Genomic DNA, 25,225 nt, shown 5'->3' on the forward strand with positions numbered 1-25,225 from the left:
CCACGTTTTATGTCATATTTTTATTCTTTTTATTTGATAATTTCATCATTTAATGCAGATGAAAATATTTGTTTTATTGTAATGTTCTCTTTCCACGTTTAATCAAATCCAGCAAAAGTAAACGAGATTAAGTTTGAAACTTCCAAGCTTGTCTTCTAATTATAAAAGAAATTGCTATTTTTAATTTTTAAATATTTAAACTCATCCACGTTCCCATAAATAGACTGGGTCAAGGAGATACTTAAAAAAAATACAAATAAAGTAAATTTAAATCGACCTAACCAAATGACTTTTCATTGAAATCCATAATTCTTCCAAAAACAACCTAATTTGATCATTGATCAAACTATGAGGAAATATAATCAATGTTATTTTCTTCATGGAATCCTTTGCCGAATTCTACCATTTATAGTTTTATCAAATACTGAAACACGTTGAACTATACATTAGCAATGTATATAATGTATTGAAGAAAGTGAAAGGGAGTGGGTGATAAAAGATACTGGGATATTGGAACCTATATGTTGAGTGAAAGCAATTTATTTTATTTTTTAATAATCCTTTTTTATAGTAGCATTAGTGATCCACATAATTAATTAAGGAGATTATGTCAAAAATATTGTTATTATTGCTTATTTAATATACTAAACGTTATATATATATATATATATATATATATATATATATATATATATATATTGACTTGAATATGTAGGAGGGGTGGCTGATTGATTCTAAAGTCAAAGTCAACTTAGAAAATAAATAATTAAATCTATATATGTAATCTCACCCACCCCTTGATTTCATGAAATCCAAATTCTGATCATGTTGTCAAGTAAAAGTTATCATATTTAATTTGTCTTTGGTTTCATAGAAATTAAAAATTTGTTGTTATCATATTTGGAAGTGTACTTTTTTCATAAGTGATAGAGTCTTTTTATAAATATTCTTAAATGTTAAAAAGTGAAAGAAAATTTATTTACAAAATTTTTTATGTCACTATTAAGTCAGTAAAAATTTTATATATAAAAGTATAAGTATGAGTTTCAGTGTATTTTCCTCAAAAATATATATAAATATTTATAGAATCTCGAGGTTATATTATATATATATATATATTAGAAACAGTTAATAACTACTTAAAATATTACAAAACTGCAAAAAAAAATATAATAATGGATATTTAATAGGATGTACGCTCTTATCTATTTGGCCAGTACAAAAATAAATACTAATTATCCATTCTCCGTGAATGTTCTAGAAACTATATGATTAAGGATTAAACCTGGTTAATGCACCAAAACAGATGAAAGAGGTAGTTGAAAATCTCCTCATTTTCAGCTTTCCAAATAAACTTGCATGTGATCACAACAAGAATATCACACTTTTCATTAACACTACTGTCAACCCAGCTTAGGCGTTTAGTATTCAGGATATCACATTTTAAATATTTTATTTAATAAGACAGTTTAAAATTTTTATATTTGTATAAAATAATTCAATTGAAAAATCATTTTAATATTAAATAACATTTAATAAGTCAAAATTATTAATTACTCAATGATGCCTTTCAGTTGAGGTTGATATTTTTCAACCCAAAGTTGATAAAAAAAATCAATTAATTTCAATTTATATTATTATTTTAGTATTACTTGTAATAATTTCGGTTTATGTTTGTTGGACATATTTTTCTTAAACCTTTTCATTCAGTTGAAAAGTTCTCTACGTTGGTCAAAGTATTTTTTATCGATAATTAATATTTATTAATATGTTATTTTTCTGGAAAAGTTCCAAATAAACTACTTATACTACACTACCGTATACTTTTACTATTAAATTAATATTTAGTTTAGGATAATTCTAGCCTAGTTGGCTGAAAACTTCCCATCGACAGTAAAAATAATCTTGAATAAATTTGAACAAACATTAGCACCCATAGATATTGTTGATTAGAGAAATCTCTACAACATAAACACCAATAAAAAACTCCTAAAAATACGAATAAAATATATAATCGATATGGATCAAATAAACCTTGTGATCAATAGGGTTGGGTAAAATAAACTAATCTGCACTTAACTATAGTTAATACTAAAAATTACTAATCCATTTTTACTAAAAACTTAAATATACTGTTTTATAGTTTAATTTTTAAAACTGAACTGATTACGTTTTTAGTTCAGTTAACTATAGGAAAACTGTATCCCTCTCCTTTTCAATTATTTCTGAAACGTGACCCTGTTCTGGCTGGATGCGGCGTTGCCCACCATGATCTTGTTGGCAAAGGAGATCTCCAACGAAAACTCACAGTAATCCTACGGTGACCCAATCGCTGCCCACCGTTGTAGTCGAAAGAGAGCTTCAACGAAAACCCACGGTGACTCTGCCCTAGCCCTACCGTGACGCGCGGCCGCTGCCACCGTGACTCTGTCGACAAATGAGAGTTCCAACGGTGACCCTGCTCTGACCCTTGTCGTTGTTGATGTATCGAATGTTGAGGGGCCTGTCTTGTTCACTGCCATACCGACAGTCGAGGTAAGTAGTGATTCGATTATTGTGTTCGAGCTAGTCACTCTTTGCCTCTGCTCTCCGTGTTGTCTCTACCTGTCTGTGCTGTCTCTGCCTCTATGTGCTGCCGCCTTACTCTGTATTTTCCTTAAACCATTTATGAAATTTTAATGTTGTGGGGTTTCTTCTTTTCGCCATTTTTATTGTCCCTTCTCATTCTTTGTGCTTATTTTTCTGCTTGATTGATGAATTTAAGGGGTTTATGGTGCAGTATAATGTTGGTACTTCTTACTTTATGGATTGTGTCTCTTAACCCTAAGGAAAATAGTAAGAGTTCTTTGAATTTTCAACTGGTTAGTTATGTGAGACCCTTTTAGATATTACATGTGGCTGTTTGCTACCAAATCATCTCAGTCATCACATAACGATTCCTTCATTATAATCGTGTTCCTAAGAAGTTTGGTTGAGGCAAGCAGAAGAATCCTCTCGAACCTGCAGATTGGAGTGAAAAACAGGATAGCATGCCAGCTATTATTGTTCATGATTCTAATATTTTAGCTGATGCTTCTTCTTTTAATGATGTTGTTTTTGATGATTTGATTTGAATGTTATTTTTGCTTCCAATTTTGATAATGTTGATTCTGACTTTAGGCCTGTAGTTCAATATGGTTTCAATGATGTTGTTATATTCTTTTTCTCTATATCTTTTGTTCCAACACTTGCCTTTATAGTCTTTCTTCAACTTCATGCTTTGTTCATATTTTAAACATTCTCTCTGCTCAAATAATGGTGATACTATAGAAGAACACTCCACGTAATTCCCATGTTTTTTTTTCTTCTGTTGGAACAAGCTAGATCCTATTTAAAACGCAATTGACTGAGACATACAATATGTTTGAATTTTAATATATGTTGAACCCTTTTCATCTCAACTCATAAACTTTTGACAGCATACTGATATATTCATTTTCATGTAAAAGTGATTACAGCAACGTCTAACAGTAGGGAAAACCATTTTCACATAAACAAGAAAATAGTTAGAATTTTCAATATATATATATATATAATTTTAGAATTTTGTTCTGTTTGAAAAGTTATAGACTAATTTGTTTATTTATATAGAGAGGTATATCTCTATATAAATTGAGTTTTGTTTTACTGTAGTCTCTTCTCTAGTGCTTTTATCTGAAACGTTTTGTTTTACTGTATATTGAGTTTGAAGGCAATTAAACTTTTGTGAGGACTGTTTTGGTTTTTAGATGATTGATGGCTTTTTTGGTTCACAATAATAGCTTATTTCATTCAGTTATGGAGAGAGCTTTTGAAGAATACGTGATTTTTAACCAAACATACTACAACTTGAATATCCACGTCTGTATTCACTTGTTATTCAATAACTTCGGGAAAAAAATTGAATTTTGTGCTGAGATTATTTTCTGTATTACAGTAAACTTTAGTTGTATGAAATCATTGATATTCCCAGTTTAGATTATCTTCCCACATTCTCATTATCTGGGAAGGGAGGCATATGGTACCTCATCATGTGGGTGTCTCTTTTCTCTTTCTTCAATTTTAATGTTTGACTAGTAATTTCAATTTGTAGCAGAAAACTAGCTCTGTCGTAATCCTTGATTTTGCTGGATTTTTAAATTGATTATGAGGGGTAATAAAAGTGTTTCAATATACAGGAAAAAAAATGTCTTAAAAATATGTCAGATCACGTTAAAATATGTTGTCAGCAATTTATCATATAGATATTGATCTTATTAAGCCTAGTGCTGACACTGCTATTATTGATTTCACTTCCAATGCTCTTGATTTAGTTTATGCTATTGATCATATTGATATACTTGTTGCTGTTTTTGATCCAAATGTTTTTGCTGTTTCAGATCTTGCAATTGTTCAAGTGCTGTAACAACAATTGTTCAAGTGCTGTAATTGCACTGCTGTTGTTGCTGATTTTTCAAGTGCTGATTTTGCAATTATTTAATCGCAGGATTATTATTGGATACGAGACCATAATGACTCAGATCGACTTCATCCCGGCATTTTTATATAATGCAGGTTTTTGAAACCTATTTATTTTTCATGTAGAAAATTTTGAATTTTAAAATAGCTCGGAAGTATCTGATTTAATCAAGATTTGACTTATAAAATAAGTATACTGCATGCATTTGGAATGAAAAGTAGTGCTGTGCAACAGGATTAGTTTACTGAACTGCACTCTACTATGAGTAGACTAAAAACTAGTGCAGTTCAGTTCACCCTAACTATTTTTAGTTCAGTTTAGTTTAAGAGAACTGTTTTATAGTTAACTGCAAATTTTTATAGTATAGTGCAGTATACTTTGCCCAGCCCTAGTGATCAAAATGTGTAAGAGAACATATATGACTGACAATTTGAAATTCATAGTTTTTTTGGGAGAAATTTGAAGTTTACCATTTCTTAAAAAGCTTACTTAAATTTGATATATTTCCAAGTTTTTTTTATCTAATATAAGGAATATTTATTTCACAGAAGCCCAGATTTTGAGCAATGAAAAATGTTGGAGTGAAGGTGCTTTAACGAAGTTGAATCCTTCCCGGTGCTGGAATTTATATGACATTGTCCCATATGGCTTTTCAGTCATTTTTTTCAAAGTATAAAACCTTACCCTCTTTCTTTTGCACCCTTGTCCAACACAAATCCAATTACCACATTCATTCTTTCCCAAACCCTCAAGTCTTAGGGCCATCATTACCAGACCTTGTCAATGAGATATCCCGTGTACTCAGTGACCATCGATACCCTCACCATGATTTAGAACTCTCTCTCAAGCCATTTTCTCCACAAATATCCACTAATTTGGTCGAACAGGTCTTGAAAAGGTGCAAGAATCTTGGCTTCTCAGCCCATAGATTCTTTCTTTGGGCTAAATCAATTCCAGGTTTTCAGCACAATGATGTGAGCTTCCACATTTTGGTGGAGATATTAGGAAGTTGCAAACAGTTTGCCATACTATGGGATTTTCTCATAGAAATGAGAGACTCTCGTTCATATGTAATCAACGGTGAGATTTTCTGGCTCATCTTCAAGGCATATAGCCGGGCTAATTTACCAGATGGTGCAATTCGGTCTTTCAATAGAATGGATGAGTTTGGAGTTATGCCAACTGTTCATGATTTGGATAAGTTGTTGTACTTTTTATGCAAAAGGAAGCATCTCCAGCAGGCTCAACAATTTTTTGACAAAGCTAAGAATCGTTTCTCTTTATCTGCTAAAACTTACAGCATTTTGTTAAGTGGATGGGGTGAGATTGGTGATTCAGATAAAGCCCGCGAACTGTTTGAAGCAATGCTTGAACAAGGATGTCCAGTGGATTTGCTTGCGTATAACAATTTGTTGGGCGCTCTTTGCAAAGGTGGTTGTGTGGATGAAGCTAAGAATGTTTTTCACGATATGTTGTCAAAAAGAGTTGAGCCAGATGCTTTTACTTATTCAATATTTATTCATTCGTATTGCAGTGCAAATGATGTGCAATCAGCTTTCAGGGTTCTTGATAAAATGAGAAGGTACAACCTTTTGCCTAACGTTTTTACATACAATTGTATTATAAAACGACTATGTAAGAATGAACTTGTGGAAGAAGCTTATCAATTGTTGGATGAAATGATTTCAAGAGGAGTTAAACCAGATATTTGGAGCTATAATGCAATACAAGCTTACCATTGTGATCATTGTGAGGTCAATAGGGCCCTGAGGTTAATGTTTAGAATGGAAAAAGATAAATGTCTTCCTGATCGCCATACATATAACATGGTCCTCAAATTGTTGATCAGGATAGGGAGGTTTGATAGGGTAGCTGAAGTTTGGGAGAACATGGTGGACACAAATTTTTTTCCATCTGTCTCAACATATTCTGTCTTGATTCATGGTTTTTGTAAGAAGAAAGGAAAACTAGAGGAGGCATGTAAGTATTTTGAAATGATGATTGATGAAGGAATACCACCTTATGTTACTACTGTTGAGCTACTGAGGAATCGACTCTTGGGTTTAGGGCTTTTAGATCACATTGGAATACTGGTTGATAAAATGAGGCAGAGCACTTCCCATGCAATTCAAGAATTGGCAAATGTTATGATTGGTAATAGAGCAGCTCATAATACTTTGAGATGTGATGAGACAGATATAGAAAGTGACTGAGGAAGACAAAATAGTAAAGGAGAGATGGAGGAAGTGTGATGATGGAGGGAGCAACGCCCAAGTTTGTTTGACATTCTCTTTAAAAAATGTTAGACATTCGTTTGTCTTTTGTAATGTCAAAATATCACCTCTCTTGTATAAATAATGAATGGTGGTTTGGTCTGTTGCTATGAAATAAATGATTTTGATTTTTTTTCATCTCATGACGCTTTTTAAAAGACGAAAATGCTCCTAATAGTTAATCAGTTCCCATTTCCGTGTCGGACCATGAAATCTTGCTTTTTAACTGCCACAAAGGTTGTAGTAGAATTATGTCGCTTTCTGTGTGTCCATGGTTTCGGCTACGGGCAAGGAAAAATGTCAACAAACGTAGAGAATGATAGTGTAAACTCCAACTGCAACATGAATGAGAACAGAAGGATAAAATGAATTAAAATATCTGTGTACAGAGTGGGAAAAGGCAGAAACAAAGTATTAGGAGCAGAAACAGAATGGAGTCAACGCGAGAATTGGAAACAGAGAAAAGCGATTCAGAAGAAGCAGTGAGAGGTAAAGGAACATGGAAGCAAGCAGCTTTCCATGTTGCAACCACCATTGCCACCCCTGCTGCTTTTGCCCCTTTGCCCTTTGCTATTGCTTCTCTCGGTTGGCCTCTTGGTAATTTCTTATTTATTTATTCATTCCTGAATTGTTCTTAACGGAAATTTCATAATCAGACAATTTATAATTAAATTCTACAGTAGTGGCGTTTTGTCTCCACCAGGGTGCTGATCAAATTTTATATATTTTATTCATTTCAAATGAGGTCACTTTCGTATGTTTTGTTCGACTTATGTTGGATAATTAGTTAACTGGTTTTTTTTGGTGTTTCTCTCTATGAATGGTTTCAGGTGTGAGTAGTCTGGTGAGTGCAACACTAGCCACCTGGTACTCTAGCTTTTTGATCGCTTCTCTGTGGAAATGGAACGGGGAGAAGCACTTTACCTACAGACATCTGGCACATAGTATTTTCGGTTGGTTTTACTGCAAATAGTTTCCTTTTACCACCTTATCCTTATGTTAGTCCTATAATATGTACATGTTATTTAATTTCTCTGCTTGTGGCATTAATAGCTATGATCATTGTCAAATTCAATACTCTAATTTCTTGTTTATTGATTCCTGAAGGATTGTGGGGGTACTGGTCTATTGCCATTTTTCAGCAGGTAGCTTCTCTGGGAAATAACATTGCCATTCAAATTGCAGCTGGCAGCAGCCTTAAGGTTATGCATCTACCAGAGTTTAATTAACTTCAACTCTTTTTATACAAATCTTCTTATGGACAATAAAAACCATTTGTTTCCATTTTTGGGGATGTGGATATGTTCTTTTTATACAGGCAGTTTACAAGCACTATCATGATAATGGAACATTGACCCTGCAGCATTTTATTATTTTCTTTGGAATCTTTGAACTACTTCTCTCCCAGCTCCCGGATATTCACTCACTGAGATGGGTAAATGCACTCTGTACTTTCAGCACAATAGGCTTTGCTGGTACAACCATTGGTGTTACCATTTACAATGGTAAGCTGGTGATGGATCTTTTTCTTCTTGTCTGTCAAAGCCTCAACACCTGATTGATTCCTCCTCTTTATTTCACGGACATAAACTGTTTGAATATTTGATTTCCAACATGTCTTAGGGAAGAAGATTGATAGGACTTCAGTAAGTTATAGTTTGCACGGTAGCTCTGCTTCTAAGTTCTTCAAAGCCTTCAATGCGCTTGGGACCATTGCCTTTTCCCGCTTTTCATTCTCGCAAACTGGAGAGGCTTTTCAGGAGGGCAAAGGGACCTTTTTGAAGGAATTCTTCAGGCTGGTTCAACTATTGTGGAGAACCTTAGAACATACAAGCAACCCATATTTGTGTACATCCCAATGATGGGGGAACTCCGAGGTGGTGCATGGGTGGTTGTTGACAGTCAAATCAATTCAGACCACATTGAAATGTATGCTGATCGAACAGCTAAAGGTAATGTCCTTGAGCCAGAAGGAATGATTGAGATCAAATTCAGAACAAGGGAATTGTTAGAGTGTATGGGTAGACTGGATCAACAATTGATAACTCTGAAGGAAAAACTTCAGGAAGCCAAGAGTAACAGGGACCTTGCCGCCTTTGAATCCCTACAGCCGCAGATTAAATCCCGTGAAAAACAGCTTTTGCCTGTGTATACCCAGATAGCCACAAAGTTTGCTGAACTACATGATACTTCCTTAAGAATGGCTGCCAAGGGTGTAATTAGAGAAGTTCTGGACTGGCGTAACTCCCGAGCTGTCTTCTACCAGAGACTTCACCGAAGAATTGGAGAGCAGTCACTGATCAACAGTGTGAGAGATGCTGCTGGTGACCATTTGTCACATGCATCTGCAATGAACTTGCTCAAAGAATGGTATTTGAATTCTGATATTGCCAATAGTAAAGAAGATGCGTGGTTGGATGATGAAGCCTTCTTCAAATGGAAAAACAATCCTGCAAATTACGAGAATAAACTAAAGGAACTGCGTGTGCAGAAAGTGTTGCTTCAATTGACAAACATTGGTGACTCAGCTCTAGATTTGCAAGCTCTACCTCAGGGTCTTGCAGCCCTTTTAAGCAAGGTAAAGAACTTGAACTTTCCATTTCATTAGCTATGTCGTTACTATTTGTTTTCTTAAACTGTTTAGTTTATTATTTGCTTCATTATATCTTGGAAATTTTGGTGCAGTTGGAGCCATCGGGTCGTGGGAAGTTGACTGATGAACTTCGAAAGGTTCTTGGTTAGAGGAACCTGTATGTGTCTTATAAATGTAACGGATCCTATTGATTCCCTTGGCCAAGTTGTTGTCCCCAAGGGCCAAGTTGTTGTCCCCAAGGGCCAAGTTGTGGAAAGAAGGCAGATCATATCCCTATTACTGAAGGAATCCGTTGCTTTAAAATGTAAATGACATTAGTCTTGGATTGATTATTAATTTATGCAGTTAGAGGATCAAAATCAGCATCGCCATGTTCCATCTATTTATTTGCTGGTTAATTAATTCTCTTCCTACATTTGAATAAAAATGTAATAACGTGTAACTTTTTTATTCTATGCATAACAATTTTGGGTGGTCGATATATGCTTTACATCAAGTTACAAAATACTCATCAAGCTATCAAGTTTTGTAACATCTGATTGTTCCATACAATTATGTTTGAGATGTAAAGGTTTGATTTTTACAAAGTTGAAATCAAGGTTATCAAATTCGAAAGTTTGCGTAAACTCGTGAGAGTCAAGTAAACTCGATTCGAAAACTCGACTCGTAGGAGTTTACAGATGAAAAAAATTATATAAATAAGTTTACAAAATTATATAATTTTAAATAAATAAAATCTATAGTTATATGGTTCATAAAAATAAATATTGTAAAACATAAATATTTGGATTATTGTCATTAATTTTGATGCATTTCATTAAATATATAACTTTCAAGTTCGCAGAATTGTTCTAAACTCGCGATTCTACACGATTTTACCGATTTCACAGTTGATTCTACCGAGTTTATGTAGAAAACGAGTTTACTTTCGAATTAACTCGGAAGCCATGTCTGAAAACGTAAACTCGTATATGAGTTTACGAGTTAACTCGAGAGTTTAATAACCATGATTGAAATTATGACAAAATTATTTAAGTAAAGGCTAAAACCATATATAACCCTGCGACCATTACCTCCCTCAGAATTTTGTTAATTCTAAAGCACCATCAATTCAAGTCTCTCATGATCAGTGGCCTAGTTCGTATATTCTTTCTAGCTTCAAATAACAGTCAGAGTATAAATCAATTTTTGGAGCAATTTTCTTACTAACATCAATCCCTTTAACAATTAATGTTCTTAATTTCACGTCATTGTGATTTTAGCAAAAGGGAGAAAAAAGGTTTACGAGCCCCTGCTACTTCTCATTTTCATGTTTGCAAAACGCTATAGTAGCAATTTTTTTTGCACAAAACAAATAAAAGACCTGAAAATTAAAAGTCTTACGCGAAGAACAAAAAACTTGGACATCAAATAAGACCTGGGCAAACAACAAGACCTCAAAAAGACAAGCATTTAATCGAAGAACCAAGTATTCAGTAAGCTTCACCCGCAATCGAGATTGTTAAATCTCTGGTCCTGGCTCCAAGGAATGAGGAGTTGTGTGCCCCAAGGGGAAAGGGGTTCACGCTTACCAATCTCTATTTGAGGGTGATGCATCCTTCTGAAATTTGAGCATGATACGTGCTCGGAATATGGTCAAACTCAAGCATGAAGAAACACAACAATTGAAGGAACACACCATTAATTGGAACCAATCAGGTACAGGCCAATAGTGCCTTGGTGCGTATGCATATCTTGTATATATTCTTCCCATTCTCCCATATTCTTCAGTTTTCGACATAAATGTTTCAATTTTTTTTTAAATTAACATTGAAACTAAATGATTTTTGGATACCATGAAATTAAGAACTTCGTAAATTGCGTTTGCGTATTTCCTATTTGCAGTTACAATGTTGCATCATATTTTTGGACAGTTCATTCAAAAGTTCTACAACTCAATTTAAAAATCATCCCAACCACACAAGGAGGGGCTCAAGTGATAATCAGTACGAGAAACATACAACAAAACTGATCATGGCTTGAAATCCATGGGAACTGTACTGAACCAGATTGAAGTTGGCGTCCTATACATGAGTGAGAAATGTAAAGGAAGCTAGCTAAAAATCACCACGTACGTATTGGGAGTCTTTCTATTTACCAATACAGAACTTGCCAAATATATTTGATAAAACCTCCTCCGATATATTTTCTCCACTTATTTGTCCAAGGGACAATGCAGCATCCCTCAAATCAATTGTCCAAAAATCAAGAGGCAGTTCCTCCTTTATTGATGATTGTAACCTTGCAAGTGCTTCCTTGGTCCGAACAAGTTGTTCACATTGTCTCTGCAACATCGTTATATCAGCAAACACAATCCAGATTCAAGACCTCCCCCCCAAAGAGAAGAAGCTTATTTTACTACTCTTTTTTGAGTATGTGGGTGCATGTGCAAGAATGTTGTCATGTAACAGAAGATCAACACTAGAGCCATTGCTTGGTTGGAGTGAAAATGGAATGGTAGAAAACAGAAAAGTCTTTGTTGAGTCCAGCAATATCGTTATTTACCATCAACCATTTTATTCTTAGCTAAGCATAATTTTGACCATTACTCCTTGTTCAAATTTACCAAATAAAGATACGTGGTCTCTAAGAGTCTATTCGTTCCTTCTCTTCCCATTCAAAAGGTTAAGAAAACTTTAAAGCTCCTACTAATTTGTAAGAAAGATGGAAAGCCAAAATGATAGTTTACCTGATTGACAGTCCATCTGCGACCCCCAGCAGGAATGCCTTCAAGACCCACAATCTGTAATACCGCCCTCTCTAAGTCTCGTAATCCTTGACCAGTAACAGCACATGTAAACACATGTTTGCTGAACATTTTATGACTCTGGAATCCTTTGTCCCATTCAGTCTCAGCACAAGGTTTACAATCTATCTTGTTGACCACAAGGATTACCGGGGTGGATGATCCAGTTGATCTCTGTCTTACAACAGAAAGGTTAAGTAAAGATTGCAGACTAATATGAAAATGCATCTTTTCTTTTCTCACCGCATGACAGAAAATAATAACAGGTACCAAGCTTAATACTAAAAGAAAAATGAAAGGTGTAATGCAATATTTATTATGTTTAAGAACAATATCCTGCAGAATGTAATTTTTAGAGATAACTACAGGATCTAAATGGTCTTATGTAATTGATCCCACCTAGCAGAAAAAAGTATTTTACCATTGTTGACTATAGGATACCAAAGCATTTAAGGCAGCCAGGTGTCTGTATGCCAATTTATCATGTCATATGATATTAAGAATATGTTTGTGGTAACATATATAGTTCGATGCTTCCCAGTTAGCATAGATATCTTGATACTACGTTTCTCTCAAATGTTAAATGATGCGACTATTTCTCCTTCAAATAAAATGCTTACGCTGCTATCTATATCAAAATAGTAATTAGATATAATGAATAAAACAAAGGAGAGAGGAGGAAAAAAATTATATGGTCAAACCTTGGTAGATTGAATCCTTTCGAGAAGTTTGGTGTCTTCCGATGTCCACCCTTCAACAGCACTCACTGTCATGATAATTACATCAGCACCCCTAGCAACTGCTTCAGACCGCTCTACGCCTAGTAGGAGAATAGAAATATAATTCCAGTACATCATGTGAAGTAATGATGTTAAGGTAAGTAGCATAACACTAGACGCATGCGAAAAAAGACATCTAATCCAACTATATAGCTAAGTCATCAGGTAAAGTCTATAGCCGTATTCTATCTAATTTTCACTAGATTTTATTAGTGTTTCATTTAAACTACACTTAAAGCAAGCAATAATTATTAGAAAGCTTGTATAAAATTACTTTGAGCTGACTATATTTAACTTATCCAAAAAAGAAAGAAGATGCTACAAAAACAAAGGAAAATTACAGATATCCTGAACTTAAAGGAGAAAAGAAAGAAAGCCGCACCAATCTTTTCCACAATGTCATCAGTTTCCCTGATGCCTGCTGTATCAAGAAGGGTGATAGGAATACCACTGACACTGATGCTTGCTTCAATCACATCACGAGTGGTTCCAGCAATTTCAGTAACTATTGCCCTCTCACTCTGCATGCTACAAGAAGATCATGCTCAATAAGTTAAACAATCACAATGCTTTACACACACAGACATACATACATACATACATATACATATATTTATTATGTGTGAGTTCTTCCGCTTAAAGATAAATTATGGACTTGAGACGCAGATTAAGTACAAAAATACTTCGAGAATGATTTAAGTTGGCCAACACCAAGGTTGACATCTATAGAAGGGATTCAACAATAAATATCAAATTTAAGTTTTCGAATAACCAAAATGACAATGACATACTTTGCTCCATGCATTCAGAAGGCTTGACTTGCCAACATTCGGACGGCCAACAATATCAAATCTGAACTTCTTTTATTAACAGTTTAGTTAACTACTTCAAACTATGTACTTTATTTTATTTTTGCTTGTTTAATTGTTTTGCTCTTCTTCTATTTCCAGCAACACAAACATAAGAAATAAATGCATGGGTATATATATATATATATATATATATATATATATATATATATATATATATATATATATATATATATATAAATAAATGTTCTTTTTCAAGTCTCTTAAAAAAGTTAACTATTATTGTAATAATTATTAAAATAAAATGATATTATTAAATTTATACTAAAATAATTATATATTTTAAAAAAAACTAAATTTTATTATATTGTAATTATATTTCAAAAACTGGTAATTATTTTTATAACTTAATAAAATTAACTATAATTGTAAAAATAAAAAGATAAAAGTACTTATGTAAATAATTATAAAATATAATATTATATATATATATATATGAGAATTCAGGAAAAGGTGAGAAGAGAAGAAAGATGAGAGTTTTTATATTAAACTAGATAATTGTCAAAATTAAAAATATTTCGAATAACGCAAAACAGAGATAAACAAAAATATTTTTTAGAGATTAAGTTTTTAATCTATATAAAATAATATATAAACAAATTTATATTATTAAATTAAACTATATTTAATATGATAATCAAATTTTAGACATTTTATATTTTTAAATTAATAATAAATAGTAATGATAAATAATTATAGTTATTAATTTAATTTTAATAATATGATAAAATAGTACCAATAATATTTCATTAATTTTTTTAAATTTTTTATTATAATTATTTACTAATTCTAATTATATAGATTTATAATTTAATTTTTTTAAATGCTGTGATGTTATTGAATATTAATTTATTTGTTTGTAATTATTAAAAAAAATCAAATTGAACTAATTCTTTTAACTCTATCGATAATTAGCCATTGACAGTTGTATTAGTGCAAAACTACATTTATTTATTAGAAAAAGGTGCATTGTAATTAACTGAATTATTTTGTAGTTAACTGAACTAAAAAATAGTTTAGTTCAGTTTTTTTAAACTATTTTCTAGTGCAGTTCAGTTCTTTTAAACTATTTTATAGTTAATTATAATAGATTTATAGTGCAGTACAAACAGTGCAGTTTGTCCACCCCTAATTAATAGGATTGGAGAATGATTTTGTACATTTTCTTCACAACAAGTTCTGATAAAACAATAAAAGAAGATAAACTAGGAAATTTTACTTACTTAATGTCGGTAATACTGAGAATCCTTACTATATTGATTATTATGTAGTAAAAATATAAAAATACCTTTCGTAAAAGTCTTCTTCCACAATAATAATTAAGTAAAAAGTAAAAATATAAGTAACAAAAAAAAGTAATTAATATTATTTTAAACTATTGAAATAACAGTTAAATAGAAAGAAAAATAATTTTAAAATAGAATAATTAATGAAGAAAATTTATATTATATGTTTTTATCAAGAAAAGAAAAAAAATAACAAATAAAAACTATCACAAAGTCTATACCCATACATGAAGAGGAAATTACATGTTATGCATTTAAAAAAAGAAAACTTAAGTATAGGATAAATTATAATTAAAACTAAAAAATAATACATAAAATAGAGTATTTTGTTACGTTATAGATAAATTTTGTAGAAATATACTCTGCCAATGTTAAAATTTAACTAAATTATAAAAAATATTGAAATTTATCTTAGATTCATTTAAAAAGTGACCTATCGTAGAATTATTCATACATAAATTTTAATAGTCGACTAACTCTTACCTCAAATTAGGGCCAAATATATATATATATATATATATATATATATATATATATATATTCTAAATTACTACTTTAATTAATAAAATTGTTAGTAATTCTTTTACAACAAACTTAAGAACTAAACAGAGTTTTTAAATAAAATACTTTCTAATATTGTTTTACAATGGTAATGATGAGGCTTGAATCCAGATTATTATCGTTTTTATACTAGTTAATAAAATCATTATCTTTTTAGAGGTAAGCTTTATATTATTTCATTAATGATGATAGAATATTTACAGTGTGGAATAAATTGATGAACGCGGTTTCTAATAGAAAAGATAGACTTGTATTATTTTTTGGGTAGAAGTAATAAGATTTTTTAATTGTTAGTTAATAAATATAGTTATAGTTTCCTTTTTAAAATAGATTGCTGGCTTTAGAGAAATAATTAAATATAAAAATATATACATTTATGCAACTTGGTTTGAGACGTATAATGGAAATGAAAAAAAACCAAAAATCTTTTATCCTCTCAAAAAAGTAAGAACTTTGTCATTTTACGAAGGAATCTCTGCTTTTATTTCTTTTAATTCCATTCTTGCATATCTAATGAACCTCACAAACATGATGCTATATATTTTTTTTTAAATTTTAATTATATCAAAATAATATATGGGTAATCTATTTACCGACAATATTAAATTAGCATTTTATTTGTCACAAGCATATCATATAATCGGTTTTCGTTTCGTCGTTTTAAAAACTAACTAATGTTACTTCCAAAAATTATTTTAATAACATGAATTATTACGGCTTGCATGAGACTTAATATATAATATGAATCCCTTGTTGACCCGCCACCAATAATACACACACATACATATACATATAGTAATATGACACTTTGACAATAATGATTATGTAAATCAAAGAGATATTTTTAAATATTGCATCCTTATTATTAACAAGTATAAGTTTATAAAAATTAGTTAAATTATTGTAAGGATGAGTTACAACCGACCAATTATTATATTTCCTTCCATTGAAAAATATACAAGAAATGAGATTGGATCCAAAACTCAAAGCTAGTGCAACCATAATTTATAATTAGTAATATTGTTTCCTTTCATAATCTATACTATTTATACTTCTATATATTATTATATATAAAGATATATTATTGTATATAAATAGTATTCATTTTTGGTGTTCACATTTTCTTTTTCAATTTTATCCTTTAATAACCACTTTTTTAAAATTCAAATAACTACTCATAATAATTTTTATTTTATTTTTATCCCTTATTGACTTTTTTTAATTTAACTAATTACTTATAATAAAATATACAAATTATTTTTTTATAACTATTTTAAAAAATCATTTTATAGTTTAATAAATTCTTATTAAAAGTGTTTTAACTAGTACTCATGATTTAAGTTAGAGAAAGATAATAAAATTTATTAAATTATATTTCATTATATTGTTTTTGTGACGTCCCAAAATATATATATCAAGCATATATAATAAAGACGTCATCATTTATTAATATTAATATAGGAAAGCAGTCAAGAGTAATTTAAGGATTACAATCATCCTTAGAATAGCATGGAATTGAAAACTTAGAGTATTAGGGTTTCTCCCTAGAAATTACATAGAATTTAAAGCTTTAAACGTACAAAAGTTCATCAAAGCTAACTAATAAAAGCTAGTGAATCTAAGCTGCAACATTGCCTTCCCCATCAAGTACTGGTTCCATCGTATCCTCCTTGCCATCTGCTCCCGTATAACGAATTATACGATCATCGCACATACCCAAACACAAACAAACACAAACAAGTAGGGTAAGCTAACATGCAACCAATCATTTATGAAACATGCATGCAAACCTCATATAATAATTATGTCATACATACTCATACCATCATACAACAATCACATCATACATACTCATCCATTACTTTGATACACATGGTAAAATGACATCACAAGACTTGTTACTTTATAACCCGACTCTTCCGGACTAGAATGATTACCGAGCTATGGCGGGTCTTGCACTCGTGGTGGCTTTATGAAACTTGGCACTACCGCCTTATGAAACTTGGCACTACCGCCTTATGAAACTTGGCACTACCGCCTTATGAAACTTGGGCAATACCGCCTGACCACAGTCACGAGGTTAATCCGTTATCACTCACCTTGGATCATATGAAAGCACCCAAGACTAGGACCTCCTGCTACTCCTCACCACATAGTTCAATCCTCTCTACATGAGAAGAAAGACCATTGGAGTTTCAGGATGACCCCCAAAACTGAGCTACCATGCAATCATTCTATACACCCCCAAATCACCACCATGTATCCTCTCCTTGAGGATCATGGAATTACGTTCATGAATCATACTATTACCTTGAAACTTAACCCAAGACATGAATAACCATATACCATCATATTATCACAGTGAATCTAACATATCTCATACATTCACATACTTTCCACATAAATAACATCATTATAGTTCACAATCATGTTCAGATGCATAAATTCAAATGTAATAAAATCCAATCATTTCAGAAATCATACAAACTGAATATATTCCAACAAGATATATTACACAATAATTTAACAATACATAATCTGTTCAATAGGATTTAAGTTAAAAACTTGTCGAGTAGACTTCCAGGAAAGAGAGGTGCGTCACAATGGACAACTTAAGTACCAAGTCTTTCCTTAGCCAAAGTGTTCCTCAACTAGTTTTTAACAAATTTCTTATTTACAGATTCAAAACAACAGCATACAATATTTACACCGAATTTCAACATAGATAAACATACAGTAAGCATTAACAATATTTACACAGAATTTCAAGATATGAATAGTAATAAAACAATACTAAATCATAATATAAAAGCATAGAAATACTAAATCATAATATAAAAGCATAGAAAAGTTAGCTCCCCTACCTCTATTCCAGACTTCTCTTGCTCTGAATTTATTTCTCCGAAACCCTTCAGAACCTCTACTAAAAATTTCTCCCTAACTCTTTTTTTTTTCTATTTCTCAAGCTCTCACTTGATTTCTCTTCTCTTGGTGCAGAATACCCTTCCCTCCCATGGCTATTTATAGTAAAAAAAATTTACTATTCATTAATATTTTAATATTATTTATTATTTTAATATTATTTAAAAAATAATATTTTAATCATTTACTCACCAAAATCCTAATTTCTACCTACTAATTTCTTCCATGCTAAGGAATCTTAATGCTGAAAATTTATTTTTACTATTTACTTTTTACTATTTACTATTTACTTTTTACTATTCAATTTAAAAAAATTTACTAAATAAGTTACCAAAAATTTGAACCTCTCCTTCTAAAATTACTATAATTTTATATCCAAAATTTATATTTTTCTATCCATTAAAATTATTATTACTAATAAAATACTAAAATTTACTACTATAAATATTTTCTTTTTCATGGGTCTTACAATTTTTCTATATTATGTATTGTTTTATTTGACTTAGAGGAGTTAAACTTGTAATTTCTCAATAGAGTACATTAGTGTTATTTGTATAGACATGTACTTAGAAATGATGTTTTGATTTGGTAACGAGGGATAACATTCGATAAAATATTTCTTAAAAGAATTACTAAGAATATTTATGATGCTTTTGAATTTTCTCATATTTTAAAATGAATTTTTTATTTTAGTTTTTATAGTAATAAATAACATTATTTTCAAGTACAATGTTAATAATAGATGATACATATTGTATTCGAGAGAGTCTAAATAATGTAATTACGAGATGACATTGCCTTTCTAATAACCAGAGGATGCCCAAGATATTAAATGACATATAAAAGATTAAAACATTTAAAACTCATCTAATCTAATTATTGCCTTGAGTGTAGGCCAACTCACCTAATAGTTCATGAAAATAGTATAAAAATATATTATTCATGAAGTATGTATTCATTGGAGGTGTCTTTGCAAGTACCTCCAATCTTTCTGACATAGAAGACCTCAGGTGTGTCGAAGAAAAGAAAGTAAAAACATTTTGACCTCTTGAAGAATAAACACACATTAGATTTGATAGATGAATACCTAAATAAAAATTGACACACCTCAATAAATAAGAACACATGAGAAACAAAGTCAATATTATTTTGTAAAGTAATAAATTATTATTCAAGCATTACTATTATTTTTAGGTGGCACGAAGAAAAGCAATTATATTGTTAAGCTCTTATAAAAGTTAAATGATGGATACAATTATCTAGTTTCCTAAAGTGTTGATTAAATTTAAAGACCTCAATTTAGTCAAATAATCAACTTATTGTCATATTGTAGGACGATTTTAGATAAATACAATCTAGTTAAGATTTTCTTTTCTTTCTAGATTTAAAAACGACAAATTTCTATATTAACAATTTTTTCTCACTTTCTATATAAATCTAGTCACATTCATCTTTTCCATTTACATTCATAAATATTCTCACATTTTTCTTTTTCATTCACATTCACCTCCTTTACTCACATTTATCTTCTTGGTTTACACTCATCATTTTCACCTACCCACATCTTCTTTATATACATTTTTTTCTCCATCTCATTTATCCATATGTTTTTCATCATCTTTATTCATACTTATTTCTTTTATACACATTCATTTCCTTTATCACATTAATTTCTTTCATCTATACTTATCTCCATCTATTATAACTTCTTTTCTATCTTTTTCATTTATATTATTGAACATGGAAGTATTGTGTAGTTTTTTTGAAGATGTTGTCATTAGTATTAGTCAAACTTATAGAAATTAAACTAATATTAAAAATGAATTTTGTTTAACATCTTCATATTCATAATAAAGTTAAATTAAATAAATTTTAAAATATGAACCTTTTTAATTTTGAGTGTCTCATAGATAAAATTAGACAAACATATAAAAAAATTACTTGAATGATCATCTTTGGTATCAATTCAATCAAAGTGGTCGTAAGGGACTGACTAAACGAACCAAATGTATACATCTACCACACAAGTTGTCAAACATCATTTCCAATATATATATTGTTTGAATACATTTGGTTGATAGCCACATTGCTCAAGGGCTTTATATGGTTTCATATAGACGAGGAAGTCTGATACCTCCTCCTTGGCTAAAACTTTCTTCTCTTTTTTTATAACCAATACAATTTTGGCGATGTGATACCTCCTTCTTTTTCACATCGCTTTACTAATATAAAGCTTTCTCCTTTTTTGGGAAAAAACTCATGTAATTTTTGTGGTGTTACCCATAAGTGGAAATGACCTACTATAGGAAGAAAGAGATGAACTTAAAAAGGTCATTTTAATTTAAGTTTCACGTATTTTAGTCTCAAATGATTTGAATAAATTAAACTTCTATATATCTAAACTTGAGCAAACATTGCTATTTACTTAATTTCTTTTACTTTAAACCATCAAACCATTTTTTTAGTTTAATATATATTTAAGACGTAAAATAATTTGAAATTTTAGAAATAAGAAATTGAGTTAACACTCGAAAAAACTCGAAGAATTCCATGAAACGCGATAATTGAGTGTTGAAAAACATGAAAGTTTTTTTTGGAGTTAAATTTGATGATTTGGTTTGTTATAGTATTTCGTAGAAAACAAGACTGAGTTTTGAACACGAGAAAATAGCCAGAGCTACAAGTATAAGTATGCACTCGGATTTCTTAAGACACCAGTGTTGTTCCTCCTCTTATCTATGCTGTGATGGGGAGTTCAAGAGAAATAGCCATTGGACCTGTAGCTGTAGTATCATTGCTTCTGTCCTCCCTAGTCCCCAAAGTGGTAGATCCTGCTGCTGATCCTGATGCCTACAGGAGTGTTGTCTTTACGGTGACCTTATTTGCTGGAATCTTTCAAGCTGCATTCGGTATTTTCAGGTGGTTTCCCCATCCATTTGCAGATTTCTTGTGAATGTGTAGGTTTCCTTAAAAAGTAAGCAGTTTATTCTTCAAATCTGCAGGTTGGGGTTTCTTGTGGATTTTCTTTCACATGCTGCACTTGTTGGATTCATGGCAGGCGCAGCATCGTTATTGGTCTGCAGCAGCTGAAGGGGTTGCTGGGGATTACTCACTTTACCAACAAAACTGATGTAATATCCGTGTTGGAGTCTGTATACAAGTCACTCCGCCAACAGATAACATCAACAGAAAAAGTTAGTATGAAGAACATGGTTATTAGTTTCAGTATAGGGAAATAAATCATTTCATTAATGGCTTAGAAAAAAAAGAAAGAAAAAAAACTAATGATGGGGTGATAAATTTTAAATTTTTGAATGGAACAATTTATCATGATATTTGACATTATTATTTGCTTTTTACATTGACAGTGGTACCCTCTGAATTTTGTCATCGGGTGTTCATTCCTGATATTCCTGTTAATAGCTCGATTTGTTGTAAGTAATGAAATTTCTGACATTCCTATTCCACCACTATATTTTCTCTGTTTGATTTGAGGTTCCAATGTGTATGTCATTTCAGGGCAGAAGAAACAAAAAACTTTTCTGGTTGCCAGCTATTGCTCCTCTTGTGTCCGTTTTACTATCAACTTTAATTGTTTATTTGTCAAAAGCTGATCAGAATGGGGTTAATATAGTAAGGCATGTCAAAGGAGGCTTGAATCCAAGTTCAGTTCACAAGTTACAATTTCATGGTCCAAATGTTGGACAAACAGCTAAAATTGGATTGATTTCTGCCGTTATTGCTCTCACTGTATGTTACATTATTTGCTCTTTTATCTTTTTAAAATAATTTTTCTTTTTCCCAACTCTTAAGCACAGTCTTACTGATGTATATATGCGTCAAATTCAGGAAGCAATAGCAGTTGGTAGATCTTTTGCTTCCATTAAGGGATACCATCTTGATGGCAACAAAGAAATGTTGGCAATGGGATGCATGAACATTGCGGGATCTCTCTCTTCATGCTATGTGGCAACTGGTGACACTTTGTCTTGGTTGCGATTAATTGTTTGATCGTTGCATGTTTGGATTAAAATTGGAAGAGTCTGAAAGTACTTTCACTCGGGAGACAATTTTTGTGCACTGTTCACAAAAGCCCTTTTGAAATTTTAATCCAAACACAGTCTTAATCTGAATAACTTCTATGCAGGGAAGTATATGTGCACCAAACTTATTCATATTTTGCACTAAACATTTGCAGGTTCTTTCTCAAGGACTGCAGTAAATTTCAGTGCAGGATGTCAAACATCAGTATCAAATATTGTGATGGCAGTTACTGTGTTTCTGTGTCTTGAATTGTTTACAAGGCTCCTGTACTACACTCCTATGGCCATACTTGCATCTATCATTCTCTCTGCACTTCCTGGATTAATTGACATGAATGAAGCTTGTTATATTTGGAAGGTTGACAAATTTGACTTTCTTGCTTGCATTGGTGCCTTCTTCGGAGTCTTGTTTGTATCAGTGGAAACTGGTCTTGTTGTTGCAGTAAGTAGTTGACTCATTTCAAAAATTACTGTGCATCACTATAGTTCTTTTTATTAGGAAGTTAGAAGAAAAACAAAACATCATACGAGCAGACACCAAAAAACACATCAGTTGGCAACTAGCGTAGAATAGAGTTGAATGTGTGACATGATTTCTGAATACGTGAAAGACTTGGTGTTGTCACTGCTAATTAGTGGGGTTCCATCCATCAAATAATTTGACCTAGATAGTTGTGTTGTGTTGCTCATACCTTCCTTACTTATTAGGCTTCTAGACCAGGTCCACAGATTTGGCGTTATATGCTTGGCTTGTATGATTGAATTCAGAATTCACATCATAATTTTTTATGTGACAAGTGTGATATTTAAATATACTTGTAATCCAAATCCACTACCAATTTTGAGCTGTTTAGCGTATGTCTCCTTTAATTTAGTTGAGACAAATTTAGTTCATAAACAGGAAGAAATCAATATTTCACCCAAATATTATTTATTGTCCCCTATCTACCAAGAATTATGTCTTTTCAGTAATCACTTCCTAGAACACTTGTTAGTTATGGTCATTTCATTATTCATCCATTAAATCAAATTAAAGTAAAAAGGTGAAGAGTGGGATCAATAATTGATGATGTATCTGAGTGTGAAGTTTGTTTGTGCAGGTCTCAATCTCCTTTGCAAAGATACTGATACAATCAATCAGACCAGGGATAGAAGTTTTAGGCCGAGTTCCAAGAACAGAAGCTTTCTGTGATGTTAGTCAATATCCTATGGCCACAAGCACTCCAGGCATTTTGGTGATTCGCATAAGTTCTGGTTCACTCTGCTTTGCAAATGCTAATTTTATTAGAGAAAGGCAATCACCTAATTTAAAACATTATTTGAAGAGTTTTATAAATTTAATTACCAAACTTTGAAATCAAAATTATTTAATTCTTTCCAGAATACTGAAGTGGGTAATGGAAGAAGAAAACGAACTTGCCAAGGGAAGGGTCAATGCAGTGATCTTAGACATGGGCAGTGAGTCTCAGAATTCATGATGACCATAATAATGTATTTCATGGAATTTATTATAACCTTGTGATCATCTTTTTTCAATTGTCTTTGATAGATCTCATGAATATTGATACTTCTGGGATTCTAGTACTGGAGGAACTGCATAAGAGGTTGTTTTCGCGTGGCGTACAGGTCAGTCTGTCATGAATATGCATCTTGACAGAAATTGTTATCATCATCTCATTTTTGACACATAATCAAATTTTATTAACTCTTTCATAAATTAAAAACCCGGATACGTGTCATCAGAAGATTAATCAAGATCATGAACACCTACTGATCTTAATCTTAGAGTATAAGATCTTGTAATGATTTCTCAGCTTAACTGCATAATTGAACAGTGTTTTGGTGTGTGCTTTTGCAGTTGGCCATGGTGAACCCCAGGTGGCTAGTGATTTACAAGCTCAAAGTGGCAAACTTTGTGGATAAAATTGGAAAGAAATGGGTTTTTCTTACTGTTGCTGAAGCTGTAGATGCATGTCTATCTTCAAAATTTCCTGAACCATGATTTCATTGGCCTTATCTGTAATGATAGATGTTTGACGTTGTTCGCTCCCACTGTTAGTGGAACTGTGTCCTGTACGAAAAAAAGTCATGTATGGGAGGGTATTGTTTCACAGAAGGACACCTTGCACGGACAATTTTGGTAGAAGCAATGTCAAACAATCAACTACAAATAAAATAAGCATTTGATTGCTCAAAAAAATACTAGAAAAGAAAATATGCAAAATTAAAATAAAATTTAGTGAACTTATATTTCGCAGCACCAGTCATTTTCACATTTTTGAAATAATTGAGAGAGACGTTAGGATTTTTGTTTTTGTTTTTGTTTTTTTTTTCTATATATATTTTTTTTCATCCAAAAAAATGTGATTTTTTTAGAAAATTTATTAAAGTACTATAGCGGAGAAAATTCTACTTACGAAAGATAAGAATTTTAAGTTTGTTGACTACATTAGAATTTTATCACTGAAATTTTTAAACAATGTCTCGTAAGAAATCTACCAAAAATATTTTCTTGTTTTTAATAAAATATATTAACATTGGTCTTTAAAATTTCATTCAGTAATTCAAAATGTCATCATTTTGAAATAGAAGTGATGTTTATTGATAAATAGATTGTTGAATTGATTAGAAGTAAAA

The 25,225-nt window shown here is 31.4% G+C and overlaps 5 protein-coding genes across 7 annotated transcripts; 4 read left to right on the top strand and 1 right to left on the bottom strand.

The window, feature by feature from the left end:
• Positions 1-2,175: 2,175 nt before the first annotated feature.
• LOC108338164 (pentatricopeptide repeat-containing protein At1g52640, mitochondrial) lies at positions 2,176-6,888 on the top strand. Of its 3 annotated transcripts, XM_052880042.1 has the most exons (4): positions 2,176-2,535; positions 4,398-4,437; positions 4,505-4,572; positions 5,026-6,888. In XM_052880042.1, the coding sequence occupies exon 4, from the start codon at positions 5,107-5,109 to the stop codon at positions 6,688-6,690; it is 1,584 nt and encodes a 527-aa protein (XP_052736002.1). In that variant the 5' UTR covers positions 2,176-2,535; positions 4,398-4,437; positions 4,505-4,572; positions 5,026-5,106; the 3' UTR covers positions 6,691-6,888. The 3 variants fall into 3 exon arrangements, with proteins under 3 accessions (XP_052736002.1, XP_052736001.1, XP_017430390.2); XM_052880041.1 differs by having other exon boundaries at positions 4,398-4,568; XM_017574901.2 differs by lacking the exon at positions 4,398-4,437.
• LOC108338165 (GABA transporter 1-like) lies at positions 5,769-8,833 on the top strand. The gene is made up of 7 exons (XM_017574903.2): positions 5,769-5,908; positions 6,012-6,059; positions 7,140-7,347; positions 7,581-7,703; positions 7,858-7,952; positions 8,069-8,255; positions 8,374-8,833. Exons 3-7 carry the CDS (start codon positions 7,182-7,184, stop codon positions 8,610-8,612), a joined length of 810 nt encoding a protein of 269 aa, XP_017430392.1. The 5' UTR covers positions 5,769-5,908; positions 6,012-6,059; positions 7,140-7,181; the 3' UTR covers positions 8,613-8,833.
• On the top strand, positions 8,612-9,492 carry LOC108336969 (acetyl-CoA carboxylase 1-like). Its single transcript, XM_017573410.2, has 2 exons — positions 8,612-9,328; positions 9,436-9,492. Exons 1-2 carry the CDS (start codon positions 8,612-8,614, stop codon positions 9,490-9,492), a joined length of 774 nt encoding a protein of 257 aa, XP_017428899.2.
• Positions 9,493-11,445: 1,953 nt separating this feature from the next.
• LOC108337830 (uncharacterized) lies at positions 11,446-13,742 on the bottom strand. Its single transcript, XM_052880983.1, has 5 exons — positions 13,699-13,742; positions 13,290-13,435; positions 12,830-12,948; positions 12,072-12,302; positions 11,446-11,667 (listed from the first exon to the last, which is right to left on the bottom strand). The coding sequence occupies exons 1-5, from the start codon at positions 13,710-13,712 to the stop codon at positions 11,473-11,475; spliced, it is 705 nt and encodes a 234-aa protein (XP_052736943.1). The 5' UTR covers positions 13,713-13,742; the 3' UTR covers positions 11,446-11,472.
• A 7,439-nt stretch (positions 13,743-21,181) lies between these two features.
• Positions 21,182-24,801, top strand: LOC108336971 (low affinity sulfate transporter 3-like). Its single transcript, XM_017573411.2, is given in 11 exon segments — positions 21,182-21,464; positions 21,548-21,606; positions 21,609-21,739; positions 21,914-21,979; positions 22,065-22,295; positions 22,395-22,521; positions 22,744-23,030; positions 23,689-23,882; positions 23,970-24,046; positions 24,138-24,214; positions 24,447-24,801. Coding segments are annotated over 11 exon segments (1,566 nt in total). The 5' UTR covers positions 21,182-21,291; the 3' UTR covers positions 24,591-24,801.
• The last annotated feature ends 424 nt before the right edge of the window (positions 24,802-25,225 follow it).

Source organism: Vigna angularis, chromosome 7 (assembly GCF_016808095.1).
Source record: "Vigna angularis cultivar LongXiaoDou No.4 chromosome 7, ASM1680809v1, whole genome shotgun sequence".
Classification (NCBI taxonomy): Eukaryota; Viridiplantae; Streptophyta; class Magnoliopsida; order Fabales; family Fabaceae; genus Vigna; species Vigna angularis.